The sequence below is a fragment of the Aquarana catesbeiana genome, unplaced genomic scaffold, assembly GCF_042186555.1.
Source record: "Aquarana catesbeiana isolate 2022-GZ unplaced genomic scaffold, ASM4218655v1 unanchor233, whole genome shotgun sequence".
Classification (NCBI taxonomy): Eukaryota; Metazoa; Chordata; class Amphibia; order Anura; family Ranidae; genus Aquarana; species Aquarana catesbeiana.
In genome coordinates, this window is record NW_027362661.1 from 94203 (window position 1) to 114572 (window position 20370).

The 20370-nt window shown below is 45.5% G+C and overlaps 1 protein-coding gene across 1 annotated transcript in view; it reads left to right on the forward strand.

The window, feature by feature from the left end:
• LOC141121881 (uncharacterized) overlaps positions 1–19680 on the forward strand; it is a 31285-nt gene extending 11605 nt beyond the window's left edge. The window contains exons 4-6 of the mRNA XM_073611639.1: positions 9847–10053; positions 10162–10300; positions 16841–19680. Of these exons, the coding sequence (XP_073467740.1) occupies positions 9847–10053; positions 10162–10300; positions 16841–17388 (894 nt within the window). The 3' untranslated portion in view covers positions 17389–19680. The remainder of the gene's footprint in view (positions 1–9846; positions 10054–10161; positions 10301–16840) is intronic.
• The last annotated feature ends 690 nt before the right edge of the window (positions 19681–20370 follow it).

A 20370-nucleotide genomic window follows, 5' to 3' on the forward strand; every position in this document is an offset into this window, starting at 1 on the left:
TTTAGAAGCCACATTCTCTCCCAAGGTTTCACAGGGATAAGGCAGTGGAGATTTTGGGTTCACTTCCATGTATATAACCGGTAGAGCCTTGTGTAATAGTTTGTAGATGGAGGATATGAGGTGTTGTTGGTGTGATCCTTGGATTCATATGTGCTCAAATTTAGTTGGGCGGTCTAAAGCTAAATAATGAAGAGGGGGAGGAGAAAAAATGCTTACATTGAATATAAGAATAAAAGAGGTTATTGGGAATATGGTGCTTAGTGTGGAATTCCCCAAAGGGTCTGAGTTTGCATGTAACCAGATCTACAAAATGACCAAACTGAAATCTATTGGTTTCAGCCCAGGGCAGGATTCTTCCATAGGACAGGGAGTCTGGGATTGAAGGATTATACAAAAGGTTAAGCAGGGGAGAACATGGTGCAGAAAGAAAATATTGTGTATTTTTGCCATATGGACAAAATAAATAGCATTAGGGGAGGAGGAGGAGGATTGTGTCAGTGGAGTGGATAAGGTGGAATCGGCTGATAATAATAAAGAGCATGGGTGTGTGGGGTAGATGAGTCCAAATTTTATTTTAGACCAACAACTGGGTTGGTCTAAGACCAGGACATAAAAGTGCGGAGGTGGGAGGCATAATAATATTTTAACAGGTCAGGTGCTCCCAGACCGCCCCTAGATCCAAGCGAAAGCAAAGTGGATTGTGCTATGTAATGGGACTTATGGTGCCATATACATTTAACAAAAGAGGGACCTGGCCTGGAAGAGTCTCAAAAAGGGACAGAAGTTTGGGGGGGAAACCACATTTTGAGGACATTAACCCTGCCTAGCCAGAAGATATTATACAGTAAGTGTCACATTAATGCAAGGATAAGTGTATGTCTCGAAATAAAGAGGGGAAGTTAGCTTAGTATAATGAGGAGAGGGTGTATTTGAGGGGTCGGGTACATTAGTGAAACTATTAAGCTGATTGTAAGGTGGCCAGAGTTGTGGGAGGAATGTTGATAGAGAACCTCCGTCTTAAAATATTATTATATTATTATAATACATGATTTATATAGCACCAACAGTTTACGCAGCGCTTTACAATGTAGAGGGGGGACAGTACAATTACATTACAGTACAATACAGAAGGGACAGGAGTGCCCTGCTTGTAGAGCTTACATTCTAAAGGGAGGGGGTGGTAGTACAAAAGGTAATAGATGCGGGGAATGATTTGATGGGGTTGTTATGTGGGTGTGGGATAGGCTTCCCTGAATAAGTGAGTTTTCAGGGTACTCCTGAAGGTGGACAGGTTAGGGGCTGATCGGATATACCGGGGCAGGGAATTCCAGAGGATGGGAGAGGCTCCAGAGAACTCCTGAAGACGAGCATGAGAGGAGGTAACAAGGGAGCTTGAGGGGGGCGTGGCTAAGTCAGGCATGTGAGAGGACGCATCTCCCACAGTTCCTGGTGTCTTGCCGAAAAAGTTCCCCTGGCGGATAAGGACCCCCCTGTACTGCGCAGGCGCAGCGCTTGCGCAGTACGGTGTGTTGGCAAAAAGTTCCCCCGGCGGATAATGACCCCCATGTACTGCGCAGGCGCTGCGCTTGCGCAGTTCGAAGCACTACCGAGCCGAAAATAGCCGAACATACACAGCGTCAGCTGTACACCGGGCCTGCGCACATTTAACACCACATTCTACCACATGCTCCTGATGCTACCAGACAATGCCGCACGCTCCCGATGCTCGTGATACTCTGCAAGGGGCGGATAATAAACACATTATCACAGTAATACACCCGCCCTTTGCAGAGTAGCACAAGCATCTAGAGCGCGTGGCAGCGTCGGCCACAATGTCTTGCTCATTGCGCAGGCACTGTGTACAGCTCACTCACAGCTGTTCAGCTTTGGATATTTTCGGCGACTCCCTTGTTGTTCGTACTGCGCAAGCACTGCGCCTGTGCAGTACAGGGGGGTCATTATCCGCCGAGGGGAACTTTTTCAGCAGAACACCGGCAGTAACCCGATAATCGATCCTCCCCCAGCCCGCACACCAAATCTGGACCGACATATGCAGCAAGTCTTTGATCCCGAGACCCTCGTGGAACATCCGCCGGCTTTCTGCACCAGGGGAATGTCCCGAAAAGGGCCGTCAGAGACCGCGGGCCCAGAGATCCAAGATAGTGCCGCGGCGCTCCCAGTGAGAGGAATGCCCTGTGGACTGGACAAGCAGAAAGATCTGGGGCAAAAAAACAAGTAAGACACACAAAACCCTGGATAAAGAAGCCCCTAAAGACATGGTGTACTATTCCCAAAAGATGTCTGGGACCCTAGGGAGGGAGCAGCCATTCCGCTCTGGGGAGACACAGTATCAGCAGGCAGAAGTGCAGGCAGCCGTTATCCCTGTTCACTGGGGTAAGAGGAGGGGGAGCAGACAGCCCAGATATCTGGAGAATCACACAGCCCAGCAAAACTGGACACAGTGCAACCCAGCCTGGCTGATATCCTTAGAGCTGTGAATAACTATGGCTTCTGTTAACACCTTTAAAAGAGCAGTTTGGGGGCCTGAGAGAGGATGTGTCCCTATTGAGACAGGACATGCAGAAGATACGCGAACGCACCACAGCTGTGGAAAGCAGGGTCAGCGAAATGGAGGATCAGCTACTACCCATGGTTTAGGATACTAGAGCAGCGCTGCAGCTAGCACGAGTAGCCAACGATCGTGCAGAAGATATGGAAAATCGTCTAAGACGAAACAATGTACGCATAGTGGTGCTCCAGGAGCGAGTGGAAGGTAGGGACCCCACTGCATATATAGAAAACTGGCTGGTGGAAATATTCGGCAAAAATGCCTTCTCTCCCCTTTTTGCGGTGGAACGCGCCCACAGAGTGCCATTGTCCGCCTCCATCAGGAGGCCCTCCCAGATCCATCTTGGCGAGAATACTACACTACAGGGATAGGGAGGCTGTGCTGCGTCAAGCACGGGAAAAGGCAAATATCCTACACAATGGCACCAGGGTGTCCTTCTCGGCAGAAGTTCAGAGACGCAGGGCCAAACTTACAGATGTTAAACGCAGACTGCGTCTTTTACAGCTACCATATGCCATGCTGTATCCGGCAAAACTCTGGGTAGTTGTGCGTGGCCAAGCACAGTTCTTTGAATCCACTAAGGAGGCTTCAACATGGCTGGAAAGGTATTGAACAGGCCCTAAAAAGACAGGCTCCAATGGAAGAAGATTGAAGCAAACACTGCGACTATACCTAAGGAAGGGACTTGCAAGACAGCAGCAATGCTGAAAGTTAATTTTTGAATAAGGAGAGTGCCCTCTCATTAAGTTGCAAGATGTTTATTGGCTGGGGGACATGACATTGTTACATAAAGCAAAGAGAGTGAATTGGAACAAAAGGTGAATCTAAAAATGACTAATCTGAATGAAAACAGGGCGATGGTTTGTCGCTGAAAAAGTTTAAGTTGCCGGGTTGGCAAAATGTGAAGTTTACAGCACAGGACAGTTTGTTACTTTACTACCACTGGATACCACTAAGAAGAACGTATCAAAAATGGAACGAAGCAGGGTAATGGAACCCCTAACCTGTCTATAACCTGACACCCCAACGGTTTACGTCTGGACAAAAGGTAATGCTGCCCGTAAATGGGTAAACCAATTAACACACTCACCCCCAAGTATCCTGCCATCAGACATTGTTCATTGGAAGACATGATGGAGATTCCTATAGTGTCTTGGAACATTAGAGGATTGCAATCCCCATAAAGCGAACCATGATTCTTATGTGCCTGAAGAAATACATTCCTGGGGTACCATGTTTCCAGGAGACCCACTCGACAGCAGAGACTGTGAGCTTTCTGAGATACTCGTGGGTGGGGAAAGCCTACCATTCCATGCACACCTCCTACTCTAGGGGAGTAAGCGTATTGATTCATGGTTCCCTGGACTATGAAGAATTTGATAGTGAAATAGACGAAGAAGGCCGATATGTATTTCTCTATTGCAGATTTGGTACATTGACGTGTGTTGGTGTGTATATATGTTCCTCCTCCATTCACGGCGGCGGTGCTTAGGCTTCTGCTTGTATTTCTGGATAGCAGGTCTGACGCTCCACTGCTGGTGATGGGAGATTTCAATTGTTGTCTGAACCCAGTTGATGATAGACACCCAGGCCCCGGACCCTCTGCCCTCTCCAGGGGTACCCCCCGGCGAGGTTGTTGCAAGAGGTCGGATGGGTGGATATCTGGAGACACCAGAATCCGGGGGTCAGACAGTTTACATTTTTCTCCAAATCTCACGGATGTTTACCCAGAATTGATCTAGGGGTGTGCAGCTTGAGCATGCTCCCGTTTGTAACTGACATGATACATAGACCTCGCAGTGTATCCGACCACTCTCCAGTGGTTATATGGATCACATTAGCCCCACTCGCTAAGTTACCTAAAGTCCCTTGGAAATTTAACGCCTTCTGGCTGAAACTATTCCACTCGCATGAGGGGATAGAGGAGAGCATGCGCAAGTTTTTTAACACCCAGGATCCAAATGTTCCTATTAACATGCAATGGGATGCCTTTAAGGCATACTTGAGAGGAGTACTGATTACTGAAATGAATAGAGTTAAATATGCCTCCTCGGCTCTTAAAGCAGAGGTAGAAGCCAGAGTGCAAGACATGGAGCAATTGTATGTTACAAGTCCTTCGGACTCGGCCAGGGAGGCCTGGCAGGTAGCTCTTTCAGCCTACCAACACCTACTCTCCTCCTCGGCCGAGAAGAAGAGGTTCTTTGCAAAACAGGCGTTCTTTGAGGAAGGTGAGAAAACTGGCCGTTTGCTAGCGCGGATTGCTAATTCCCACCAAAGGTCGCCTACCATAGAAGCCATTAAGGCCAGGGCGGGGAATATAGTTAGGCATCCAGAACAGGTTCTGCAGGAACTTACTGGTTTCTATGAGGACCTGTACATTCAAGGTACAAGCTATACCCCAGAGGAACTAGAACAGTACTTAGGACAGATTGACTTCCCTGAGTTAAATAAAGGTCAGAAAGCAGACTTAGAGGCCCTACTCACAGTAGAGGAACTACAGGTTGCAGTAAGCTCCTTCCCTAATTGCAAAGCACCAAGAATTCAAAGAGAAAGCGCCTCTTAGGTATCAGTGATTTATTCAAATATTAAAAGCATACATGAGCACTTACATTAAGGCTGAGGAGTGACAGCTTCCATAAAGAACTAGACCCGGTATCTTCAAAACTCCAATAGTGTTATCGTTATTCAATCCTCCCAGATATGTCCCCTCCTTCTCTTTGATTGGTCCAGATCAGTATTTGTCTCTCACATAGAGCTATTTAAGCTTCCTGGTTTGCTGTCCCATACACACTTGATAAAGGAGCACGCATGCCCGTTACGAGCTTCGCGCATGCTCAGAAACGCGTAGTGGACCACTGTGAATCTGAACTACCCGAGTGACGTCATCACCCATGTGACCTGTTGGAACGCGGAAGTGACTTCTCCACTTCACCGCACACACAGCCGGTGCTTCCGAGCGGAGGTCCGCGGCCATCCGCCCGGCATCCATCCAGCCCCACACTATTGGAGTTTTGACGATACCGGGTCTAGTTCTCTATGAACGCTGTCACTCCTCAGCCTTAATGTAAGTGCTCATGTATGCTTTTAATATTTGAATAAATCACTGATACCTAAGAGGCACTTTCTCTTTGAATTCTTTATGTCTATATGGAGAGCTGACTTCACTCAACAGGAAGCTGCCCTTGGTATTTTGGTTGCATAGATCCCCCTGGCTCCCACATCCATCTACATTTCGGATGATCCACACATCATAGACTCTTTTTCTAGACTATTTTTATGGGACTATTTTTATGTGATTACTGTCTATTTTTAACATCATTCACTTTTATACCTACGGACTTGAGCGCTGCTACATTATATATCTTAATTGCAAAGCACCGGGTGAAGACGGGATTCCCATGGAGGTTTATAAACAATATCCTGAGGAAATATTGCCACAACTGTTGAAAGTTTTTAATAAATCACGAGAGGAAGGGTATTTACTAGTTTCAATGTCTAAAGCGAATATTGTTCTACTACTAAAGCCGGGTAAAGACCCAGTAGACCCAGGGGCATATCGCCCGATCTCGCTGTTACAGAGTGACATCAAGATATTGGCTAAAGCATTGGCCATCAGGCTGAAGGCAGTGATCACATCTATTGTGCATGGTGACCAGGCAGAGTTCATGCCTAATAAGTCCACTGCTGTCAATCTGAGAAGGTTGTTCCTAAATATCCAATCGCAGGCAGACAACATGGGCAGTAGGGCGTTGTTATCGTTGGATGCTACTAAAGCGTTTGACAGCATAGACTGGGAATACCTATGGTCGATATTGCAAAAATTTGGGTTCGGTCCAAATTACTGTATATTTCCTGGGTCAGACTCCTCTACAGCCAGCCACAGGCCTCTGTCAGGGTGTCTGGATTTCTGTCCTGGGGCTTCGCACTGAGGAGGGGCAAAAGGCAGGGCTGTCCCCTGTCTCCCCTCCTCTTTGCGATAGCTGTTGAGCCACTGGCTATCGGGATCAGGGCCAATCAGTGCATTACTGGTTTCTGCTATGGTAACATGCAGGAAAAAGTTATGCTTTATGCTGACGACACCATGCTCCTAATTGGAGATATGGATCTTTCCCTTCGAGAGGCCATGTTGACCATATCCAGATTCGGGAGATTCTTGGTATTGCCCATCAACTGGTCAAAGTCCGCTTTGCTCCTCCTTGAGGGAGATGACACACAGACAGTGAGCTCCTCATGCCCTATCCCTATTGCCACCTCCTTTACATATCTGGGGATTCAGATCACGGCTCGGCCTAGGGACTTCATTCATTTAAATATATCTCCCCTCCTGCAGTGGTTCAGGGACAAAATCAAAACCTGGAATTCCCTCTTTTTGTCTGTCGCTGGCAGAGTGAAACTAATAAAGATGATTCTCATGCCGCAACTACTGTACTTCCTCCATAATACTCCCATGGTCATTCCCTTGAAGATATTTCGTATTTAAGTACCCTCATATGGAAAAATAGACCCCCCAGGATCAAATTAGAGCATCTACAGAGGCCCAAAGACAGCGGTGGTTTGGCATTGCCCAATTCATGGTTGTACTACTTGGCTGCCCAATTACAACACCTAATAGGCTCATTTGTACCGTCTCAAAGCTCCTCCCACAAACTAATGCTCCACACGGTGGGAAAGGGTCCAACCCCCATGGCTTTGGAGGCTTTGGCCTTCACAAAACCGCACAAAAAATTCCCAACATTCAGCCTAGTACAGAAAGTATGGAGTAAATCCAAATACCTCCAGAATGTGGATGGCTACACAGAATACAACCCCATATGGCACAATGACACATATACTGAGTTGGCCAAATTGCAGTCTGGAGCTAGTTGGAAGGCATTCGGCATTACCCATCTTAAACAAATATTCATGGATGGAGTTCTGCACTCCTTTGCGGATCTGAAAAAAACATATGGTTTACCCCCCTCGATGCATTTCTATTATCTGCAACTTAAACATTCTGTGCTTCTACCGCGACGGTCCTCAGAATGGCATTTGTCGGTAACCCCGGTGTTTAACCGTCTTGGGGATGCTGCCTCGTCTAAAGGATTTATTTATCAATGCTATACCATCCTGTTACAATCCGTGATGAGGCAGCACCCCCTGAAGGTGAGGGAGAAATGGGAGGCGGACGTGGGACAGTTAGATGGAGAACAATGGGAGGAGATCTTCCAGGCAGTGGGCTTATGTTCACTTAACGTGTCCCAGAGACTTACCCAACTATATATATTACTAAAAATGTACTATACCCCTCGCAGGCTCCACCTAATGAATCTGCAGGATGAATTCACTTGCACAAGATGCAAACAGGATCATGCAGACCTTATACACTTGTTGTGGAGGTGTCCCAAGTTGCACACATACTGGGCAGGAGTGGTGACAACTATCAATTCAGTTTTCAAGGTAGCTCTTCCACAGGATCCGAGAGCTTGTCTCTTGGGGGCTTTGGAGGAATACGAATGGGAAGAGCATAGTAGAGCTTTATTTCAAGCTAGAAAATGAATTATGACTCACTGGAATTCTGAGGCGCCCCCAACCATTAAAGAATGGATTGATAACATTGGCATAACACTGAGAATTGAAAAGTTGATATACCAACACAGGGGAAGTGTACAAAAATTTGAGAGATCCTGGGCACCCTGGCTAGATGTACCGGCCTTAGCACCGGTGGAACTGTTGGCTGACAGACTCCTAGGAATAAATGTTGGGTGAACGACGGACTAAGAAATGTTATAAAGGGGATATGGGGATAATATTGATGTATTCTTGTTGTTGGTTCATAGCTGAAATGTGATGTATGCAGTTGAATCATATGGTAATGAAAGCAATGTTTGTAATATACTTCTGCAAATATAATAAAAATGTTGTTGGATAAAAAAATTAAAAAAAAACAAGGGAGCTAGAGAGCAGAAGGTCCTGGGAGGAGCGGAGGGGATGATTTTGGGCGATATCTGCAGATGAGGTTGGTGATGTAGATGGGGGCGAAGTTGTGGATGGCCTTGTATGTTGTGGTTAGTATTTAGAATTTTATACGGCGGGGTAGGGGAAGCCAGTGAAGAGATTGGCAGAGAGGAGCAGCAGTCACGGATCGGTTAGTAAGGTGTATTAGTCTAGCAGCAGAATTCATAATAGACTGAAGGGGGATAGCCTGCTTAAGGGTAGGCCATTAAGGAGAGAGTTGCAGTAGTCAAGGCGGGAAATAAGCAAGGAGTGAATAAGTTGCTTTGTGGTGTCATTAGTCAGGAAGGGTCGAATTCTGGAGATGTTGCGGAGGTTAAGGCGGCAAGATTTAGCCAGAAATTGGATGTGGGGCTGAAGGAGAGGTCAGAGTCCCAGCACCCTGGCATGTGTGGAGGGACCAATGGTTGTGCTGTTGATCTTAATGGTACAGTCATTTTGGGGGGGGGGGGGGGGGGGATATTACAAGCTCAGTTTTAGAAAGATTGAGTTTGAGAAAGTAGTGTGACATCCATACCGATATGTCATTCAGTAAGTTTGAGATCTGTGAGGAGATCGAGGGGGTGAGTTGAGGAGTGGGGAGATAGATCTGGGTGTCGTCGGCTTAAGGGTGGTATTGGAAGTCATGGGAGGTTATCAACTGGCCCAGGGAAGAGGTATAGAGCGAGAATAGGAGGAATATTATATATATTAATAGGAGAAATATTAATCTTATATCCCAACAGTGTACTGAATTCAGAAAGTGGATGGAGAACTGGTAGGGAGAGTTGCAGCTCAGTTACGGCAATGAAAATTCTGAGACATTATCCAGTAACAGACAAGGGATGTGTCTGGATGGTGACTGTATCATTGTGTGTGTCAGGTTCCTATAAGGTGTCAGGATGTCATTGTCTGTTTCTCCATGGAGGAGTGGGAGTATTTAGAAGGACACAAGGATCTCTACAAGGATGTCATGATAGACAATCAGTTGCCCCTCACATCACCGGGTAAGAGGAGACTTTATTGTAAAGGAGAGAGCAGTACGGAGGGTCCACCTAGATCCCCCATCATCTGATAAACACATAGAAACAATGTATTCAATCAGTGTGTGTGTTTCCTACAGATGGATCCAGTAATGGGAACCCACCAGAGAGATGTCCCCGTCCTCTGTATTCCCGGGATTCCACACAGGAAGATCACACCATCCCTCACCATCATCAGATAGATGAGGAACAATCACTGATAGTATCATTAGAATCAGTACATTATCTGCATTGTTACCATTGATGTAATTTTCCATATTGCAGAGTGGAAACCTCGGGGATGATAATATTGTGGTTAAAGAAGAGTATAAAGAGGAGGACGAAGCGTATGGAGTGATTCAGGAGCTTTCAGAAAGACACAAGGATATGATGGAGCCACCTAATACCAGGAACCCACCAGAGAGATGCCCCCGTCCTCTGTATTCCTGGGATTCCACACAGGAAGATCACACCATCCCTCACCATTACAAGGTTGGTGGGACGGGCATCTATAACATGGACTCGTAGAGTTGATGTGTGGATTTTTTTACGTGATCTTATATGTTACAGATGATATTTACTCTCATTCTCTTGGTTTAGGGTGAAGATCTGATAGATATAAAAGTTAAGGTTAAAGAGGAAGAAGAGACTTATGTGGGTGATGATCAGCAGTCTATGGAGAAGGATGGAATAATAAGGCTAATTCTAGAGGAAGACATTCCTACAGAGATCAGCACAGGTGGGTCATTAACACTAAATACATTCTTCCACCATAGAGTTGGGTGAACGGTTCAGCCCGAGCATGCTTTCGGGCCCAACATTGGCTGTTCATCTGTTCAATGAACACCCGAAATATCGGGGCGTTCGACCGTTTGTTCGGCCCGCCAAATGACCACAATGCACTGTGCTGCCGCACAGTGCTTTGGAAGCCATGAATGAATGAATGATTTGTATAGCACTGCAAATGCGAACTGAATCGCCTCAAGGCGCTGGATCCGTCCTGTGTTGTCCAGCTTCTTAGAAGAGGTAGGTCTTGAATTTCTTTCTGAAGGCCTGATGGTTTTCTTCCTTGCGAATGTGAGTAGGTAGAGCGTTCAATAGCCGTGGTCCTTGGACTGTGAATCTTCGTTCTCCCTTTGCTTTGTAGCGGGGTTTTGGAATAAGGAGGAGGTTTTGGTTAGAAGATCGAAGACTGCAATTAGGTGTGTAGCGTTTTATTTTCTCGCATAGGTATTGAGGAGTGTTTCCTTGTATACATTTGTGGGTGAGGCAGAGGGTCTTGAAAGTGATTCGATTCTTTACGGTTAGCCAATGTAGGCTCCTCAGGGAAGGGGAGATGGATTCCCAGGGTTTTTTTTCCTGTTAACAGTCTTGCCGCCGTGTTTTGGATGAGTTGTAAGCGCACAAGCTGATATTGGGGTAGTCCTATGTAGAGGGAGTTTGCGTAAACGAGTCTGGAATTGATGATTGTTCCAACTACTGCTGCTTTGTCCTCTTCTGGGACGAACGGGATGAGTCTACGTAGCAGGCGGAGGAGATGGTGAGACTCGCTGACTACTGATCCTATTTGTGCATCCATTGACATTTCTGAGTCAAAAATGACTCTGAGTCTCTTGGCTTTGGTGCTTGGAGAGATGGTCTGTCCAAAGATGGTGGGCGGTGTCCATGGGGTCTTAGTTTTGGAATTTTGGTTTGCGTGTAGGAGAAGAAGCTCTGTTTTTGATCCGTTGAGTTTGAGAGAGCTAGTGGTCATCCAGTCGTCTATCAAAGTGAGGCATTTTTCTAGTCGCGGATGATGGTCTTTTTCTCCGGTGATGCGAAAGTAGAGTTGGGTATCATCAGCATATGAGTGGAAGCAGAGGCCCGATTTTCTGATGATTTTGAGGAGTGGGCGGATGTAGATGTTGAAGAGCACTGGTGACAAGGGTGAACCTTGAGGGACTCCACAAGAGATTGCGCGGGTTTCAGAGGTGAATGCTCTTAGTTTCACTGTCTGAGAGCGATTTCCTAAGAAGGATGCGAACCATTGTAGATCTGAATCTGTGACTCCTGCTACTTCTGTGAGGCGGAATGTAGAGTATTGTGGTCCACTGTATCGAACGCTGCACTGAGGTCCAACAGTACCAGGAGACATGATTCTCCATCATCAGCTGCTTCGAGGGTGTCGTCCCATATTTTGAGAAGTGCCGTTTCGGTGCCATGGCCTGGGCGGAAGCCTGATTGCAGAGGGTCCAGGAGTTTGTGTGTGTCCAGGTGGTGTTGTAGCTGTTGTATTACTGCTTTCTCGATAATCTTGGAGATGGTGTTAAGGCTCATTATTGGTCTGTGATAGTTAGGGTCCTTAGGGTCAAGGTTGGGTTTCTTTAGGAGGGGTTTGATGATGCCATGTTTGAGGGCGATTGGAACAGTTCTTTCTTTGAACGACTGGTTTATGAGGTGTGTTATAGTCGGAGCCAAGATGTCGGAACATTCTTTCAGGAATTTTGTGGGAATGATGTCGTTTGGTGATGTGCTGTCTCTGAGGCTTCTGATGATGTTTTTGGTGGTGTCAGTGGTGATTGGGATCAGCGAAAAATTCGGTGCTTGTGTGGTGATCGTATCAATTTTTCTTTTTGCTTTAGTTTAGTGAGGTTGGTTGTTTTTTTTCTGCTGAATTGTTTTCTGGATGTTGTCGATTTTGTTGATAAAAAAATCCGATAACTCATTGCAGAATTCTTGGGTTTCATTTCCTGGGGGCTCTAGGCAGGTAGGGTTCATAGTCTTGGAGCCCGGATGCTGAAGCAATTAAAGCTTTGCCTAATCAGAGCACAGAGCACTGTCGGAGCCATGATTGGAGAAAGTAATGATGATTCTATCCAATCATGACTCATTGCTCTCAGTCCTGCAAACTTTGCCTCAAGCACATCAAGCGTGGCAAAAGCACCAGCCATTTGGGTACCAAATGCTTGACGAGGCATTTAACCTCCCACCACCTGAAAGCCACACAAAAGAAACGCAATTCTGCTCCTCCTCGTTCCTCACCTTTCCAGTCTACCCCAGATATATCTCATGACCTCTCAGCAGCCTCCACTGACAGGGATGATGGTATAACGCAGGGTGTCCCAGATCCTTGCAGCATGTCTGGCAAAAGCACAACACCAGCTGTAGACTACAGCAAGCAAATTTCTCTGCTCCATCTGCTGCAACGAAAAAAAAAAATACAGTCACTGCCACCCATATGCCCAGCATCTAAATTCAAGCTTGTCAAAGCTGCTGGCTTTACAACTCCTGCTTTTGCATCTGGTGCATTCTGCCCCCTTCAGTGAATTTGCAGAATGTGCTGTACCGCAGTTTCAGGTTCCCAGTCGCTATTGCTTTTCACGTAAGTCTATTCCATCTCTCTACCATCACGCTGAAGGCAATGTTGTGGCATCATTGGGCAAAGGCAGTCAGCCGCAAGCTCCACGTTACTGCTGACAGGTGGTCCAGCAAGCATGGTCAGGGACGATATATTTTGTTCACAGCACACTGGGTAACTCTGCTTGCAACTCGGAAGGATGCCAAGACAGGGCTCAGTGCTGCAGCTTGTTGTGCCTCCATGTTGCCATATAGCTAGTGGTGATGATGCCAGATTTGTCAGCTCTAACCCCTCCTCCTCCTCCATGCCCTCCTCTGCTGAATTGTCCGATGAACTTCAAGTACCCCCCAAGCGTTCAAGGGGCTATTTAATGAGTCAGGCTAAAAGGTGCCATGCAGTGCTTCAGCTTGTGTGTCTAGGGGACAGGGACCACACCGGAGCAGAGATTATGGCATCTCTGCAGGGGCAGGCCCAGAGGTGGTTCATGCCAGCTGGAGCCAGGAATGATGGTGTGCAATAATGGCACAAAACACCTGTCCGCCCTTAGACAGGGAAAGTTGACAAATGTGCCATGCTTGGCACATGTCCTCAATTTGGTGGTGCAGCATTTTTTAAATAGGTACCCAGGGTTGGAAGATCTGCTAAAGCAGGCCAGAAGAGTCTGTAGCCATTTCTGGTGGTCATACAGAGCCAGTGCTCGGTTGGCTGAAATTCAGTGGGAATTCCAGATGCCTGTAAACTGCCTAAATTGTGACATTACCACCAGATGGAACTCGACTTTGGCAATGCTGCAGTGGCTGCACATGCAGCAGAGGGCCATCAACGAGTACCTGTGTGAGTATGGCACAACGACAGGCTCAGGGCAGCTCTGCATTTTTCCCCACACCAATGGCTGCTGATAAAGGATGCATGCACTGTACTATCACCATTTATGAAGGCCATAAGGATGGTGAGCCGTGACAATGTATGCATCAGTGACACAATCCCTGTTGTGTTCCTGCTGAAGCAGACTCTGCATGGCATTATGGACAGGGCATGAGAGGCATAGCAGCAGGACGAAGAGGCCAACTCTGCAGACACCATTATTCCTATACCACAGAACACACAAGAGGAGCGAGAGGAGGAGGAGGATTCTGGCAGCTTTGGAGGCATTGAAGCAGAGCAAGACATATGTAAACTCTTAAAAGTAGTATGTGGCTGGGAGGAGGCAGTTCCAAACTTGCAAACTTGCAGAGCATGGGCCCATTCATTCATTAAAGCCTGCAAAAGGACCTGGGAGTATGTGGTATCAAGGAGAAGGATCACTATTGGTTGGCAACCCTTCTTGACCATCATTACAAGGGGAAAATTTCAGAACTCATCCCGTCTCCACAGAGGAAGCAGAATATGAAATCTCTTGAGGACACCTTAAAGAGGAGTTTATGTAATGGCTTTCCCATCTCTGGTAGGTTACAGTCTGGTGGAAAACATCATTTTGGGGATTCTGTTGGTCAAGAGAGGCGCGGTGAAGAAGGGGACAGCCTCAGTGATGCCTTTCAAAATGTTTTTAGTCCTCAGTGCCCAGGGCTCTCAGCTTCCACATCCCATTGGAAGCATCTTCATCATATAGTGGGAGATTATCTAGGGGCAAAAACTGATATGGAGAGCTTTCCAGTTGATGATCCACTGGGTCAAGAGTATAGACCACTGATCAGAACTTGCTCAGTATGCAACTGAGCTGCTGGGCTGCCCTGCATCCAGCGTGCTTTCCGAATGGGCATTCAGTGTGACAGATAAGAGAGCGTGTCTGTCCACAGACTCCATGGACCAGCTGACATTTATCAAAATGAATCAGTCCTGGATTAGCAGCAGCTATCAAACCCATGATGCCGATGTCGCTGATTAAATGCTTTCTGGATATTGAATCTCTGAAAGACTATCTAGGCTGCCTAGAATTGTGGGTGTTAATTTCATCTTGAAGAATTTTTTTGGTTGTAGGTTTCATGGGCACAATTAACACCCAAGGACCAATTTTTCCACACCTGTTTGACAGGTGCATATCATTGAAATTTTTGACAGCAAGGCTAGTTCTTGCTTTTATCAAGAGTACCTCTATACGGTTATGGTGTGAAGGCACCACCAATGCCCAATTTTTTCGCATCTGTTACTTCTATCCAAAGTCTGTGAAAGAGACACCAGAATTTATCTAAAAAATCTTTAATCTTGTTCTGAGTGTACTAAATTGTGGCCTCTTCATACAGGCTGGGTCTCCAAGCTGTTTATAAAATAAAGAAAGCTTGAATAGAAAATGTCTTTTTTTAACTTTCTAAATGACATTATTGCTGCAGCTGGTTCTATACATGTTACAGATGTGCCACTATACAGGCAGACTAAGGGGATCCCCCCCCCCCCCCAGATACTATATTTAAAGGAATTTTTCCTTTTTTGTTATTTCTCATTTTGATAGTTTCACTTTAAGCATCAGTAAATCACTGCTCATTAAAAAAATTTTTTTTAACAAACTTTTTATTGATACATGACCCTCCATAACCATTTTATGCCCAATTATTTGGATATAAACTTTCAGTAGTCACTTTTTTGATTTTTCCAGTTCGAGTCCCATAGACTTCAATGGGGTTCGGTATTCGGTTCCGAACTTCTGCCATGAACAGAACAGGGGGTCGTTTGGCCCATCTCTACTCCACACACACTGCTCACTGATTGGTCCAGAGTAGGGCTATTATTGAGTGATATCAGCCTGTAATACCCTGGTTACTTCCTGAGCTGCGTTCCCCTTCCTGTTATCCTGTATTTTTCTCAGATAAACTTCCCTCTCTGTGCTGCAGACACAATTCATGTATCTAGACTGGATTTATGGAGATTCTGGGGTTCAGCTGGCAGCAAAATGTTCATTTTCACCATAGGTGTTACTAGACCTAGGCACCTGGGGTATGTGCTTTGGGTCTTCTTCCTCATGCCTGGGTCTACCAATATCTCTGACAGAACTATTCTCCCGGAGTTACTTGTTCTGTTGTTTGCTGGCTGTGCCAGGTGTCTGTATAGTCTCAGACCCAAGTCACTGAGTGCAGTTCCAGAAGATGGGAGGCAGTGGTGTGGGACCTCTTCAACTTGTCTCCAGTAAACATTTAAGCTTCTACTAATTACTGAATACCAATATTATGAGTCCTGACCCTTACACTGTATAATTGATATTGTACATTACATAATCCTGACCCTGACTCTATTTTGTACATTACATAATTCTGATGCCATATAGTCCTATCTGTTGTACTGTATCTCATACAATATGTTGCACATTACTTAATCCTCACTTCTGCTCTCTCCCCTCTACCCACTGCTATGTATACACATAATATGTATTCTCTTTTATTACACCCATTTTCTACCAGCTGGACATTTTATATCTGACGATTTGATTGGAGCATAGACTTTTACATGTTGATAATAATGTGATAACAGCCTCAAACTTTGGAACCTTAAACAGAAAGTGATAATGAGGGAGGAGTCAATAACTCAATGATGGTGGTCTTCAGGATCAGTCCAGTCTTTATCTTGGTTGTTCTCCCCCATCCTCATTTTCTGACCTCTGGTGGGGCTCAGCCCCGCTGTTATTCATGACTAAATCATGGACTAAATAAGGAAGTGCAGGACTTCTTGTGTTGAGAAGATGGCAATGAGTGATAGACGGGGTGGGGACCCTCATCCTATAATCCCCTCATCACTGTCACTCCTATAAAAGACAGTTCTTGTGGTTTCCTCACTCTCTGACTAAGGTCCATGAATAAAGAAATGAACTGGTAAGATATTCAGAGAAGCCATTTACTAATTACCTTGAGGGTGGAATTGTAAGATTCTCAGAGACAAAGTTGCCTGATTTGGCGTTCTGATTTAGGGGAACTAATCTGCTCATGTCTAGTAATAATATTTTTATTTCTATTTTAGTACATGTACGGGAGATGAGGAAAAACTCAGAGGATTGTCTCACTATGTCTCCAGACTGTAAAGTAGAAGATGAGGACATCACACAGTATAGTCCAGGAGAAAACCTGGCTACCTCAAATGTCCATCCGGCACCACACAGTGTAGATGGACCATCATATTCATCTTATCCTGAGGAACCCACAGGGAAGAAGCCGTTTTTCTGTTCTGAGTGCAGAAAATATTTTTCACAGAAGTCCAGTCTTTACAGACATCAGAGGTCTCACACGGGGGAGAAGCCCTATACCTGTCCTGAGTGCTGGAAATGTTTTTCACAGAAGTCCAGTCTCTACACACATCAGAGATCTCACACAGGGGAGAAACCATATACATGTCCCGAGTGCGGAAAATGCTTTTCAAGGAAGACCCATCTTTGCAGACATCAGAGATCTCACACGGGGGAGAAGCCATATTCCTGTCCTGAGTGCGGGAAATGTTTTTCACTGAAGTCCAATCTTTACACTCATCAGAGATCTCACACAGGGAAGAAGCCACTTTCCATTCCTGAGTGAAGGAATTGTTACTCACTAAAGTCCTGTCTTCCTGTACATCAGGGAACCCACACAACCCTCAAGGTGTATTAGTGCCTTGAGTGCAAGAAATGTCTTCTATATGAATGTCGCTGGACATCACAGCTCTCATGTGGGGAAGAAGCACAATGTGATATACACCTCAGATTTACAGCTGTGGTCAATAGTTTTAAGAATGACACAAACAATTAATTTTCACAAAGTCTGCTGCCTCAATTTTTATGATGGCAATTTGCATATACTCCAGAATGTTATGAAGAGTGATCAAATGAATTTCAATTAATTGCAAAGTCCCTCTTTGCCATGAAAATGAACTTACATAGTTAGTCAGGTTGAAAAAAGACACAAGTCCATCCAGTTCAACCATAAAAAACAAAAAAAAAATATCGTACAATCCAATATACCCAATGCTATACCCACAGTTGATCCAGAGGAAGGCAAAAAAACCCCAGCAGAGCATGCTCCAATTTGCTACAGCAGGGGAAAATATTCCTTCCTGATCCACCAAGAGGCAATCGGATTTTCCCTGGATCAACTTTACCTATAAATGTCAGTACCCAGTTATATTATGTACATTTAGGAAAGTATCCAGGCCTTTCTTAAAGCAATCTACTGAGCTGGCCAGAACCACCTCTGGAGGGAGTCTATTCCACATTTTCACAGCTCTTACTGTGAAGAAACCTTTCCGTATTTGGAGATGAAATCTCTTTTCCTCCAGTCATAAAGAGTGCCCCTTGTCCTCTGTGTTGACCGTAAAGTGAATAACTCAACACCAAGTTCACTATATGGACCCCTTATATATTTGAACATGTTGATCATATCCCCCCTTATTCTCCTCTTCTCAAGAGTGAACAAGTCCAGTTCCTCTAATCTTTCCTCATAGCTGAGCTCCCCCATGCCTCTTATCAGTTTGGTTGCCCTTCTCTGCACTTTCTCCAGTTCCCCGATATCCTTTTTGAGAACTGGTGCCCAAAACTGAACTGCATATTCCAGATGAGGTCTTACTAATGATTTGTACAGGGGGGCAAAATGATCTCTCTCTCTCTGGAGTCCATACCTCTCTTAATACAAGAAAGGACTTTGCTCGCTTTGGAAACCGCAGCTTAGCATTGCATGCTATTAACTTAATCCCATAAAGAAAACATTTCCACTGCATTTGTGAAGAAGGCTTCAGGGCGCCCAAGAAAGTCGAGCAAGCACCAGGACGGTCTCTTTTAGTTGGTTCAGCTGCGGGATCGGGGCACCACCAGTGCAGAGCTTGCTTAGGAATGGCAGCAGGCAGGTGTGAGTGTATCTGCACGCACCGTGAGCTGAAGACTTTTGGAGGCTGGCCTGGTGTCAAGAAGGGCATCAAAGAAGTCACTTCTCACCAGGAAAAACATCAGGGACAGACTGATATTCTGCAAAAGGTACAGGGATTAGACTACTGAGGACTGGGGGAAAGATATTTTCTCTGATCAATCTACTTTCCATTGTTTGGGGCATCTGGAAAAATCATTGTCCAGAAAAGAAAAGGTGAGCGCTACCATCAGTCCTGTGTCATGCCAACAGTAAAGTATCCTGAGACCATTCATGTGTGGGGTTGCTTCTCAGCCAAGGGAGTGGGTTCAATTTACCATGAATAAAGAATGGTACAAAAACATCCTTCGAGATTAACTTCTCCCAACCATCGAAGAACAGTTTGGTGAGGAGCAATGCCTTTTCCAGCATGATGGAGCACCTTGCCATAAGGCAGAAGTGATAACTAAGTGGCATGGGGAACAAAACATCAAATATTTGGGTCCATGGCCAGGAAACTCCCCAGACCTTAATCCCATTGAGAACTTGAAAAATCCCCACAAATTCTGACAAACTCCAAGCATTCATTATGCAAGAATGGGCTGCCATCAGTTAGGGTGTGGCCTAAAATTTGATTGACCGCATGCCAGGGAGAATTGCAGAGGTTTTGAAAAAGAAGGGTCAACACTGCAAATCTTGACTCTTTGCATAAACTTCATGTCATTGTCAATAAAAGCCTTTGACAATTATGAAATGCTTGTAATTATACTTCAGTATCCCATAGTAACAGCTGACAAAATTTAAAAACACTGAAGCAGACTTTGTGAAAATGAATATTTGTCATTCTCAAAGCTTTTGTCCACAGCTGTACTCCATGGCTGATCATCATGTAAGAAACAGTTCATAAGGAGATTAGAGATCACCAAAGACATGGATGAAGTGTTGTACCGTGTTGGCCATTGATGGCAGGATAAAAATAAAAATTACTTTTCATTTTGTGGTGTAAGCTTTTACAATCACTTAGAGTTCTATTTTGAAGAAAAAAAACATTAAATGAATGTGACACGTATTTGCCCAGCCATTAGGCCCCTTTCACACGATCGGACCGTTCAGGTCCGCCTGTCAGTTTTGACGACGGACCTGAACGGGCGATCCATGTTAGCCTATGGAGCGTCGGATGTCAGCGGAGACATGTCCGCTGACATCCGACCCCGTCCGATCCGCTAAAAGCAGACGTATGGCTCTACGTCCAGATCCGTCGCTATCGGATCGGGTGAGATCTGACGAAAACGGACACGCTGTCCGTTTTCGTCCGATCCCTCCATAGGCGGCAGCGGCGCCTGACAAGCCCCTCCCCGCTCAGTGAGCAGAGAGGGACCTGTCATCCGCCGGCTCAGCGGAGATCAACAGACAGATCTCCCGCTGAGCCGGCGGACCGAGGCGGGCTCCGTAGAAACGGAGCCCGCCTCGTGTGAAAGGGGCCTTACAAATATCATACGTATTTTCTATAATAATTGTCTCCATCTAGTGGCCATAATGTTGTATGATGCTCTTTTTACTGATGGGAGGTATTTCAAGAAATATACTTCATTATGACAACTAGATATAGCTGACGATCATAGAAAATCATTGTATTAATTAAATATTGGCCTGAATATATCACAGCTGGGCAAATGCTTGTCACAT